A 10,822-nucleotide genomic window follows, 5' to 3' on the forward strand; every position below is an offset into this window, starting at 1 on the left:
TTACTAGGTTTTATTCTGTGGTTTTTTGGATCAATTTCCAAGTAATCTTAGCTTTTAGGTGGAAGAGTTAGTTTTTTTGTCAAGAGAATGTTCTTATTTCACGAGTGATATAAAGCATGTTTGGAAATTGGTTATAAACAGTTAAAATTAGATAGAAACGAGTGGTGAATAAATAGATAACAATTGTGGGTCAACAAAATGTGTGAATAAAAAGTGGTTTGACCAATTATAAATAATTTATAAGCATTAGCCAAAATGGGCTTATATTTCCCTATAACAAAGAAGTTCTTCGGTCGGTAGAGGTTTCTGGTTTCCCCTATTATGATTCTTTCTAGTATACAGAAATATAGCACCCACTCCCTCCCTCCCCCAAACATCTGCCAGGCTGCAACGACATATTCCATGGACTGACAAGCAATAGGCGCCACCACGAATGGCTCCGTCGAGTGTCAAGTAATAGTTCGTAAATGTAATTACAAAGAGGTCAACAAGTGGACTTTGGAAAGTTAATATTTAAGAAAACTAATATATTTGTTTGAATTTGGTAATCCCAATGTGGCTATCTGTTAATATTACTATAATTATTGGAAAACTGTAGTTTGTTTTTCTATACGTAATGGTTGCTTTTTAGTTCAAGAAAATGCTGACGGAAGATCTGCATGACAGGGATCTCTCATACAACTTTTTCAATGGATCTATTCCTGAAAGCATTGGGCGGCTAACCTCATTGAAGAGACTGTAAGATTTCGATAATTGATTTCCTATTAAATGGAAATACAGTTCAGACGACTCTAGTATGATTTTATTGTACAGGTATCTGAATAGCAACTCCCTTTCTGGAAAAGTCCCAGCTGCACTTGGAGGAAGGCTCTTGCACGGAGCTAGCTTTAAGTATGTTCTTGACTTGCCAGTTTTCTATCACCGCAAAATTCTTATAGATGTTGAACTCTTTTTTATTGTTCTATCTTATAATTCTTACAATGGATGTTTGCAGTTTTACAGATAATAAAGGTCTTTGTGGAATACCTGGATTACCGACATGCGGACCCCATCTTTCTGCTGGTGTTAAAATTGGCATTGGGTTAGGTGGGTGTGTGGCGTTCCTACTCCTTGTCACATGTTTAATGTGTTGGTGGAAAAGGCGGCAAAATATTCTCCGTGCTCAAAGAATTGCGGGTAAGCATATTTAAATTTGGGAAAATTTCATTGTTGGTCCCAACCTATATGCCTCGCTTCAAATTTTCGCCCCCAGTCCAAGTTAGGAAACGAAATCTAGTTCATAGAGTTCGACATATGAGGGTGATATGATGATTTAACAAAAATATGGATATAATGCATTGGCTCCAGATAAGAGAGTGGTCTTTTGACTTAGTTTCTTATTGTTTTTCTCAGCGAGAGACGCCCCTTATGCAAAAGCAAGAACGCATTTTTCTCGTGATGTACAGATGGCTAGACACCACAGCCATGAGCATGCTCGAACAGCAGACGAGAACGGGCCTAGCTTACTTTCATGATTGAAACACAAGCCAAAATTCCAATATTTTGTGGCCATACTTGTGCGCATCAAGAAGCCATCCCATAACATGACATTTCAAATGGTTTTAGCTTCACAAGTTCTATAGTGTACCTAGTCATTTAAATAACACCTCTAGTTTGGTACAACGAGGAGTAGTACTGATGTAACTCACAGAAATTGAGATCGTTATGTATCCGTCTAATGTACAAGTTTATGTATTCATTCATCATGTGAGTGTATCGTCTGGATGTATGTATCTCACGCTGGTCTTCGTATGTGATGCAATTGGTAATTTTGATTTTATTTAGTCATTCATACGAATTGTCTCATTCAGTGCATCTAAGCTTTGTACAAATGTAATAACTTATATTTAGTACTCCTCTCCGAGTTTCAATTTTATAGATTCGTCTGTACCTTAGACATGTGAAAATGAAGCTATCTTGTTGAAAATAATATTTGAATGATACACGTCTACATGCACCAACACTTAACCCTACACCATCTTTATCACTTTGGCCAAAAAGTAATTTATGCTTTTATTTTCAAGATTGGTTTTACTAATAAATCTTACTTTTTAAGAAAGTAAATTTTAATTTACCTTTTTTTTTTAATTAAATTTTACGAACAACGTAAGTACATTTCTTTTTTACGAGGCAACATGCAAGAACGTTTATTTGGTTGCAATGTATTTAGCAGATGTATGCGTAAAAGAGTTTTACTGCAATTAATTTGACTCGTGACAAGAAAAAATATAAGAATTATAATCTTATCTCTTGGTAGAAAACCTATCTTCGAATCTTGATTGTATGAGTTTTAAGTGTTGAAAATGAAGCAAAGTCATGATTCCATCAACAAATATATTTGAATGCTTGAATCATAAAGTTGATTTTTTTCTTACCAATTATATCAAATACTGGAATTTTAATGCTGATTTTATCCCAATTTAACATTGTATTCTTAAATGCTTGAACTAAAGAGTAGATTTTATCCCTAGCAAATATATTAAATACTTGATTATAATGCTGATTTTATCCCACAGTAAAAGTTTATACTTAAATAAAAATGCTTGAATTATAAAATAGATTTTATCCCAAGTTAAAAACTTTCATGATCCCTTCTTATTGATTGGTGACAAAATTTTAATCATATTTAACATAATTTTATGATATTAACAATTTGGAATACATTAAATTTACTAATACAATTAATGTACTCTAAATCAATGGTCTATTATATAATTATTCCATATCCTTTTTAGTTATTTTAATTTAAGATACACAAGGACATTCATAGTAAAGCGTATTTAATATTTATAAGTATGATTATTAAATCGCATCAAAGATTGAGTGTCAAATAGATATATTTATGGTACTAGTATATAGAAACAATGCTCTTATGGCATTTTGAAAAAATGGCCGGATAGTATAGTGTAAAGTTAACTAATTACATTTTATACGCAATGGTCATACTTCTCGTCACCAGTAATATTTGTCTAGTTCATAATCTTTTTTGGGTTTACTATTTGAACGAAATTTCTTGAATTTATTACATCACCCCAAATTGGATTAGGCACAACTTTTTCTTTACTCATCATTTAATCCCCAGATCCTGCTTTTTAATTAGAGATTAACGATCAATCAAGTTCTCAAAATCTCTCATACACATTTTGTTACATTTTCGTCGAGAGCTCAACGATGGTTTGGCTTTCTCTATTTGAGTTTGTAGTAATTTTGGAGGATTGTATTTGAAAATTATTTCAAAAACTAAATTAAAAGAGACTAAGCAAACATAAGATTTAAGAAACTAAAAGTTATATAACTTGAAAACACAAAACAAAAAACAACATTTTCTTGCAAACAAAAGTAACACACCATATTACTAGATAGAGAATTTAAATTCAGATGGCCGTTGGCGACCGGCATCAATCATCCTCCGGTGGTTCCTCGTTCAGATCAAAATCCATTTCTTCGTCCGATGATGATGTAGGATGCCATTGCATAGTCCCTGCCCGGATCTTTGTGCGGATGAATTCGGCGATCTCTTCCTTAGCTTCATCGGAAAGATAAAGACCTAGTGGTGGCGGTTCAGGCTCTGATTCCGGAGTGCTGGGACGACGGCGGTAGTTCCGGGGAACCCTCGCTCGCTGACCCTGATTGGGAGCCACAGGGAGGCGACGCTGAGGCGGATTTTGGATGTGAGACCTCATCGGCTGGCCTAGAGAAGGAGCTGATGTCAAGCGGCGCTGTGGATAATATTTCTCAATGGGAAAGCTTCTAGGAGGAGCCAGAGTCAAGTCAAAAGGACTGGATTCCACCGCCGGACTGGATTCTACCGCCTTAGGCACGACGGTGATGGCATTTCGATTCGACGACTCAATGGTGCTGCTCTGGCTAGAGCTCCTAGAACCACCGCTCCCATGCATAATACATGTACAGCCATTTAAGTTCATCTTCACATTAGGGAAATTCATCTTCGCCTTAGCTCCATGGTACCTCCAAGCGGCGGCATCATAGGCTCTGGCGGCTTCCTCCGCCGTGTTATAAGTTCCAAGCCATCTCCGGCCCTTGCCTGCAGGTTCCCTAATCTCTGCGGAAAATTTCCCCCATGGCCTCTTCCTTACACCACGGAAATGCACCCCATTTGAAACCCCACAGCCACTCATCTTCCCCACTCTCTTCACCGGCGTCATTATATATCTCTATATCCCTCCCTGTGTTTTGTAAGAGAATTAGGGTATGGCTAGACGAAGGGGAAAGGTGTTTATATAGGCGCGCCAGGAGGGGCGGAGTGGGCGTGCGGGTGACAGAGTAGGGAGTGTGTTTAAGTGGGACCCACGAGAGTACGTGGCAGGTGGCGGCGTTGTTCTTAGGACACGTCGAAATTAGGGATTAACGTTGTAATAACATGCATGGCAAATAGTCTGGACGTGTACAACCAAGAGGTGCTTCTTGTTTTTTTCTTAAATTTATTTAAGGTTACTCTGGAATTTCATTTTTTTTAAACCAAAAAAAAAAGAAAAGAAGGAAAATTAAACCTATTAGGATACTTTTTGCTATTGAATTTTATGAAAACATTTAAATCTTGGTCTATTTGGTACACTTAATAGATATATATATTACAAGATAAATGAAATAGAGATATGAATACATAACTTAAGAATTAAAGATATTAACCGACATAACAGTTTATACCGTTTTATCAAATAAATTGAATGTCCGTGATTATTGGATTGTTCGGTGTGTCGGAATATAAGAGTAAACAACAATAGATATCTTACTAAGCATTAATTAAAGAAAGATTTGACAGTACAACCCGACAAGTTACATCTTTTAACAAAGAAGTTGAATATCCGAACTTGTCAACTAGCTTAAAATTATTATAATACGACAATAAAATGATCAAGGTGTGGTCAGTTAATGTACGATCACACGATCCAGTGATTTTAGAGTTACAAAAATTGAATGTCCGACATTCTTGTATAGTATATGTAACGACAAGATTGTTAATTCATGGCAAAAATTTTAAAATTAATAGTAATCGTTGTAAGATTATCAACTTATAAATAAATTGTATGATAAAAAATATTTAGCTGACATAAAATTCATAATGTCGGTTGTCCACGAATACAAATAGATGTTGATAAACTTTGAGGATGAAATAAAGAGGTAGAGATCGATAAACTATTTTTCAACAAAATTAATTGTTCAATTACATACAATTTATAAATCGTTTTATAAATTAAGTCAAATCAAATATTAATTTCAATTAACATTTTCTTCAGTCACTTGACCTAACTAGTAAATGAAAAAATTGAAAACGAAATTCTTTGGATTTCTAATATTAAATTCTATCAAGTAGGAAAGAATTTAAAAAAAAGGAAAAAAATAAAAGAGAAAATGAACTGAGAAAATGAACTAAGGGGCTGTTTGATAAGCCCCTTTTCCATGGAAAATGAAAATTGAATTTTTATTTATTTATTTTGCAATGAAAACAAATTTTATCCCTGTAAAAAAAATATTTTCCTCTAATTGACAATTTTCATGTAAAACAAAGTCAAACGAACACCAAAAAATAGATGATTTTTTTTTTTGGCAAATGAAACAAATTTTATCTCCAATACCAGTAAATTTTATCCCTTTAATGGAAATTTTTTTATGTAAAACAAAATCAAACGAACACAAAAAAACACTTTTATTTCAATATTTTTCATGTGGAAAATTATACCAATCAATCACAATAATTGACAAATCTCAGTAAATCAATTTTTAAGTAATTCAGTTTCCTGAAATTCGTTTTCTTTCCACTCAAATTTTTTCTTTGCAATCAAACGGAAGAGAAACGGAATATTCTCTCTTCGGAATAAGCACCTCCTTCAAGAGTAGGGTCCACAGTGAACTGGGTGACATGTTCGGGTTGACCCATTTTTTCACCGTTTCAGCAGGATCCGGCGATATAGAGAGAGAAAGTGAAAGTGAAAGTGAATCGCTGAAGCGGTGAGTCAACCTAGGATGAACATTTTTACACGTTTTTACAAGTACGAAAATTCAGTGGAGGAAACCTTATTTATATTTTTGTTTCATATTAATCAACTATATTTAATTTATTTCAATTTAGCCACTCAACTTAAATTGACAACTATAATGCTCAAGCGATCGGCTTGGGGGGTTAAAAAAAAAGAATAAAGTTTCATTAATTAGAAGACGTACACTGACAGGATGGTCTACATATTATGACTGACACTTTCTTAATCGAAAAATGCAAATACTAAAGTTTGCACGGAAATGAAGAGAAAAATGACCATTCTCAATCTTTGGTGTACAACTTTTTTATTTAAATTTGAGCTTTTGATTTATAATTTACCAAGAGAAATCTTAATCGAGCTTAAATTTTTTCACTTCCTAATACTTGGTGCTAATAAACACTAAACTTATTTTCTATTTTAAATGAACATTATTATACGACGACAAATCACATGTACATAAACAATGGACCAATTCGGTTAATGAGTTTACAAATTCTATTAACCAAGTCTCTAATTATGTCCGTCACATCTCAAATTCAATTATTTTTGTTAAATATGGTAAACGGGTAGTCAAATTAAAATAAAAATATAAGTTGGGCTACTAAATTAATAAAAGAAGTAAGTTGAGGTGATTAAATTGCAAAAATAAAAAAATTATAATACACGTGGCACAGACCATCACTCCTCGGCCAAGGGTCTGAAACACAAGCGGGAATTGCAGTATCAGTTTACTGGTTCGTTACGCATCCCCACGCTCCGTTGAATATTGAACTCTGTGCTTCAGGAATTGTACTTTCCCGTATTTTCGGGGAGTAATGGATTTATTGACGGGTGATGCTACATATACAATTTTTTTTTTATACACACACACTTACTCACTACTCACAATAGTTTTAGGGACCACGAGCTGACGTTTTTTAAATTCACATGGAAAATGTTAATTTTGTAAGAGTGAGTACACCATTTTGTCAATAAGATTTTGTATAAATATCTTTATCCTTTATTCATGGGGTCCACATGTGAGGCATTAATTTAATTTTTTTTCCGAGTTAAAATAGGTAGATTAACGTAATGAAGGACAAAATAAATTTATGGCTTTTTTGTGAGGAAAAAAATGAAAAAATTAAAAGTCTGGATATCTAGGGATAAGAATGAACTCACTGTACTACGTAAGCGGATAGAATAACATTTAAAGAGTTGCTATTCAACTGTAGCTGAAGATAAAACTTTGACCTGTGTATAAGAACGTGTTTGGTTGTGTCGAATTAAGATAGTAGATGACTAACAATATAAAAAATTAACTAAATTTAGTACCTTGATTTTCAATTTGAGCAATGTATAACACTCATCTCAAAAAATCCCGCCAATCTTAAATAAATAAAACGAATTTAGTTCATTTTGTAAATTGTACGTTTCCGCGTGAGTACAAATGTAAAATCGAAACTTAAAAATAATAAAAATCGCATATGAATATTACGACCAAAAGCATTAGCGTGATGAATATAAACTCGAATAAGATTTTAGCCAAATCAAGAATGTCTTGAAATATAAAAGAAATTAGTCAGTTATGAAAATAACAATCATTTTCCAATTGGACTATTCTATTTTTCATAGACAAATCAAGAACATAGAGAAGTGGGGTTTCATTCAAGATGTTAGTTATTATCTTATGGGCTTGTGAATTGTACGTTCAAAACTATTAAAATTTCACTATTTTAATTATAATAAGTAATACAATATAATTAAAATTTCATACTAGGAAGGATAAGTCATGAATTAAGAAAATTTCACGAGAGAAGAAATAATAATAAAAAAAGTGTTTATAATTTATGTGTTGTTAAAATAATAATTTAATGCATGAGTTAGTTTTAATAATATAAATTATGAAGATTGAATTCAAGTTAATGGTGTGTAATAATTGTTTATTGACTGTATATAACAATTTGGAAATTAATTTACTTTAGATTTTTTGGGTGGCGGTTATGTTGGTTAAAAATTAATGCCATTTGCCAAAATTTCCGTATTGGCTTTTCTAAGTGTGATTGCCGCAGCAAAAGGGAAATAATCTTACTACTCATACTCGACTGGATACAGAAATAATCTTAAATAAATATTATCAAATTTATATTATAATATTTGAATAAATTAACATTTTTTTTTGATATATATTATTATTGTTGTAAAAGTTATATGGATGGCAACCAGGCGGGCGGACTGGGGGAGGCCTGCTCGTCCTCCACCCCGCTTGGAATTTTCGGACAGCAGGGACGTGGGCGAGGCAAGGTGAGAAACAAAGGGATGACAAAATCTTTGCACCAACTTACCTTGCATAGTCCCGTCCAAAGTCTTTCTATTTATGTTGTATTCGCGTTTTTCAATTTAAATCGAATTTAAAAAATTGAAGTAATATTTAAAAATAATATAATTAGTTTAAAAGACGCAATACGTACATTAAAATATTTTAATCTCAGTCATGCCTTCCAAAAATCCCGAACAAGCCACCTAGCCCCGCCCGCGTTTTCCTTCTATATATCCTTGTTTACAGCCTATTTATTTATTTATTTATTTATTTTTGTTACATAAATAAAAATGAAAAATAATAACCGAGACATATTAGGCAGTGTGAGGATGGAGAGTTTTGTCATTCTTAGACAGATGCAAGGTTTAAGATGTTTTTATAGTAATACCAAATAAAATAAAGAATTTAGTGAGCAAAAATCAAAATTATTACATTTTTCTTTTCCTTTTTCTAGTTAGAATTTTGAATCAACCAATCTTTTCTAAGAAAAATAGAATCTTAATGTGATAATTTCAGAAAATGATAAATAAAAAAGCAAATATATAGCTTAATATTTATCATGACTCGTGAGAGATAAGAGCCAAAAGAAAAATTCATGTCAATAGATCAGAATTCTGACTGAATTAATTTTTTCGAATATAACTTATAAAAAAATACCCAATTGAATAACAATCATTCTCGTTATATGTATTACATTTTTCTTGCTCGGTCTAAAAGTTTGTAATAATTATCAAAAGTCACGTATAAGTAATTATCAAAAAATAAAAACAAGAATTAATCTAATCTCGGTCCATATCAATCTTTAATCTTCTTGAAGTTTTCCAGGAAGAAATTGCTCAACCTGACCCTCTAAACTCTTTCTCAATCCATCCTCTACAGATTGAAGTTCATCTCCTACAAAATCTTCGTTAGTAAGTACACTTGGTATAACGATTACATGTGGAGATTCTTGATTCATAGTTACATTACACACGGAGATTTCACAATTGTTCAGTCAAGGCCGCTGGAATTTCTTGTCCAGACTATGAATTTTTCAGTTATGATCATTGTAATATGATTCTAAAAGGTGCTTTGATGTAATAATTACCAAGCGAGAAGGTGTAATTACACAATCTATACCGAAAATTTTCACTTATTTTTTGAGTGTGAAGTTTTTTATTAATACTAAGAGGTCCGATGACCCCACGCCATTAATCGAAGTTGAAAATTATATTAGAAATTAAATAAATGACTATTTGTACTTTGAAGAGAACGAGATTTATTAAAAACAACCAATACATTACATATTACAAGCCAGGATAATAAGTAATTAATATTGCATATTACAAGCGAAGAAAATAAGTAAATATTATTTGAAGAGTATAAACCCCAATAAGAAGTTTTCAATTTATGACAATGGCGGCGTCAAAACCTCATCCCACGGTGGAGGGCGGTTGAGATCCAGATCAAGGACGTCGCGCTGGGCCTGGACGGCCTTCATCTGCAGCAATTCCTCATAGGTTTGGATAATCTCTAGCATTGATCTTTGGCTAAGGCAGAGACCCAGTGGAGCTTCCGCCGTAGGAGTTGCATGCCTCCTGGGCTGGCTAAGAGAATGAACCGCACAGAATTGGCGCTGCCGGTGATAACACTCTATCGGAAAATTCCTCGGTGGAGCGAGGGTGAGGTCCAAAGGAGATAACTCCACTCCATTATGGACAAAACTCTGCATGTTACGGCCATCTTTTAGGGGGAAATTGGTCCTGGCCTTGGCACCGTGAATCCGCCTGGCGGTGGAGTCGTAGGCCATGGCTGCGTCCACCGCATTGTAATAAGTCCCCAGCCAGACGACAGACCTGGTGGCCGGATTTCTTATTTCGGCTACATATTTTCCGCATCTCCTCATTCTCACTCCTCGATAATGAACCCCATTTACCTCCAGACTGCCCCTCCTCCCCAATGGTCTTCGCGCCATTACTGTGAGAAATTTAGGGCATGGCTGGGAGAGTGGAGTGAGGCTGTGTTTATAGGCAGCTGTGCGGTGGTGGTTCTGGTGTTGGTTTATACTTGGAATGTGGGACCCGTGAGAGTACGTGGCAGGTAGCTGCGTTGTTTTTTGGACACGTAGAAACTAGGGTTTTATGTGGTGTAAGAAGATGCAGGAATAATTGTCGGAATGTGAAGCTAACCGGCAGGTGTGTATAACTAAGAGGTGGATCTTGTTTTTTTCTTTCTTGATTTTTTTTATTGCTTTTTTTAAGAAAATTAAATTAATGAATTTTCTTAATTATGCTTTTCATATGAAAAATACAAGTTTTATATCACTATTATACATTCTTTTACAGATTGATGATATGCCGGTAAATGGAATAAAAATTGTCAGAATCACATCAACACTTAAAATGTTGTGCTTATGTAATATTGATTGTTGATGTTAAAATTACCAAGGATGATTTTGAACCAATTTTTAAAAAAATGCGATTTGTGCTTAGAAAAAATCACAAAG

The 10,822-nt window shown here is 33.8% G+C and overlaps 3 protein-coding genes across 3 annotated transcripts in view; 1 reads left to right on the forward strand and 2 right to left on the reverse strand.

The window, feature by feature from the left end:
• LOC111382207 (probable LRR receptor-like serine/threonine-protein kinase At1g51860) overlaps window positions 1–1,894 on the forward strand; it is a 6,339-nt gene extending 4,445 nt beyond the window's left edge. The window contains exons 6-10 of the mRNA XM_023006112.1: window positions 416–483; window positions 632–738; window positions 814–891; window positions 995–1,176; window positions 1,393–1,894. Of these exons, the coding sequence (XP_022861880.1) occupies window positions 416–483; window positions 632–738; window positions 814–891; window positions 995–1,176; window positions 1,393–1,514 (557 nt within the window). The 3' untranslated portion in view covers window positions 1,515–1,894. The remainder of the gene's footprint in view (window positions 1–415; window positions 484–631; window positions 739–813; window positions 892–994; window positions 1,177–1,392) is intronic.
• A 1,543-nt stretch (window positions 1,895–3,437) lies between these two features.
• On the reverse strand, window positions 3,438–4,205 carry LOC111382208 (ethylene-responsive transcription factor ERF110-like). The gene has a single exon (XM_023006113.1). It carries the CDS (start codon window positions 4,203–4,205, stop codon window positions 3,438–3,440), a length of 768 nt encoding a protein of 255 aa, XP_022861881.1.
• Window positions 4,206–9,724: 5,519 nt separating this feature from the next.
• LOC111382209 (ethylene-responsive transcription factor 9-like) lies at window positions 9,725–10,222 on the reverse strand. The gene has a single exon (XM_023006114.1). The coding sequence runs from the start codon at window positions 10,220–10,222 to the stop codon at window positions 9,725–9,727; it is 498 nt and encodes a 165-aa protein (XP_022861882.1).
• Window positions 10,223–10,822: the final 600 nt, after the last annotated feature.

Source organism: Olea europaea, unplaced genomic scaffold, assembly GCF_002742605.1.
Source record: "Olea europaea var. sylvestris unplaced genomic scaffold, O_europaea_v1 scaffold2447, whole genome shotgun sequence".
NCBI classification, from domain to species: domain Eukaryota; kingdom Viridiplantae; phylum Streptophyta; class Magnoliopsida; order Lamiales; family Oleaceae; genus Olea; species Olea europaea.

Bases quoted from the DNA above. Each gene is read 5' to 3' on its own strand.
- LOC111382208 (XM_023006113.1), bottom strand. From the start codon at position 4,205: ATGACGCCGGTGAAGAGAGTGGGGAAGATGAGTGGCTGTGGGGTTTCA.
- LOC111382209 (XM_023006114.1), bottom strand. From the start codon at position 10,222: ATGAGGAGATGCGGAAAATATGTAGCCGAAATAAGAAATCCGGCCACC.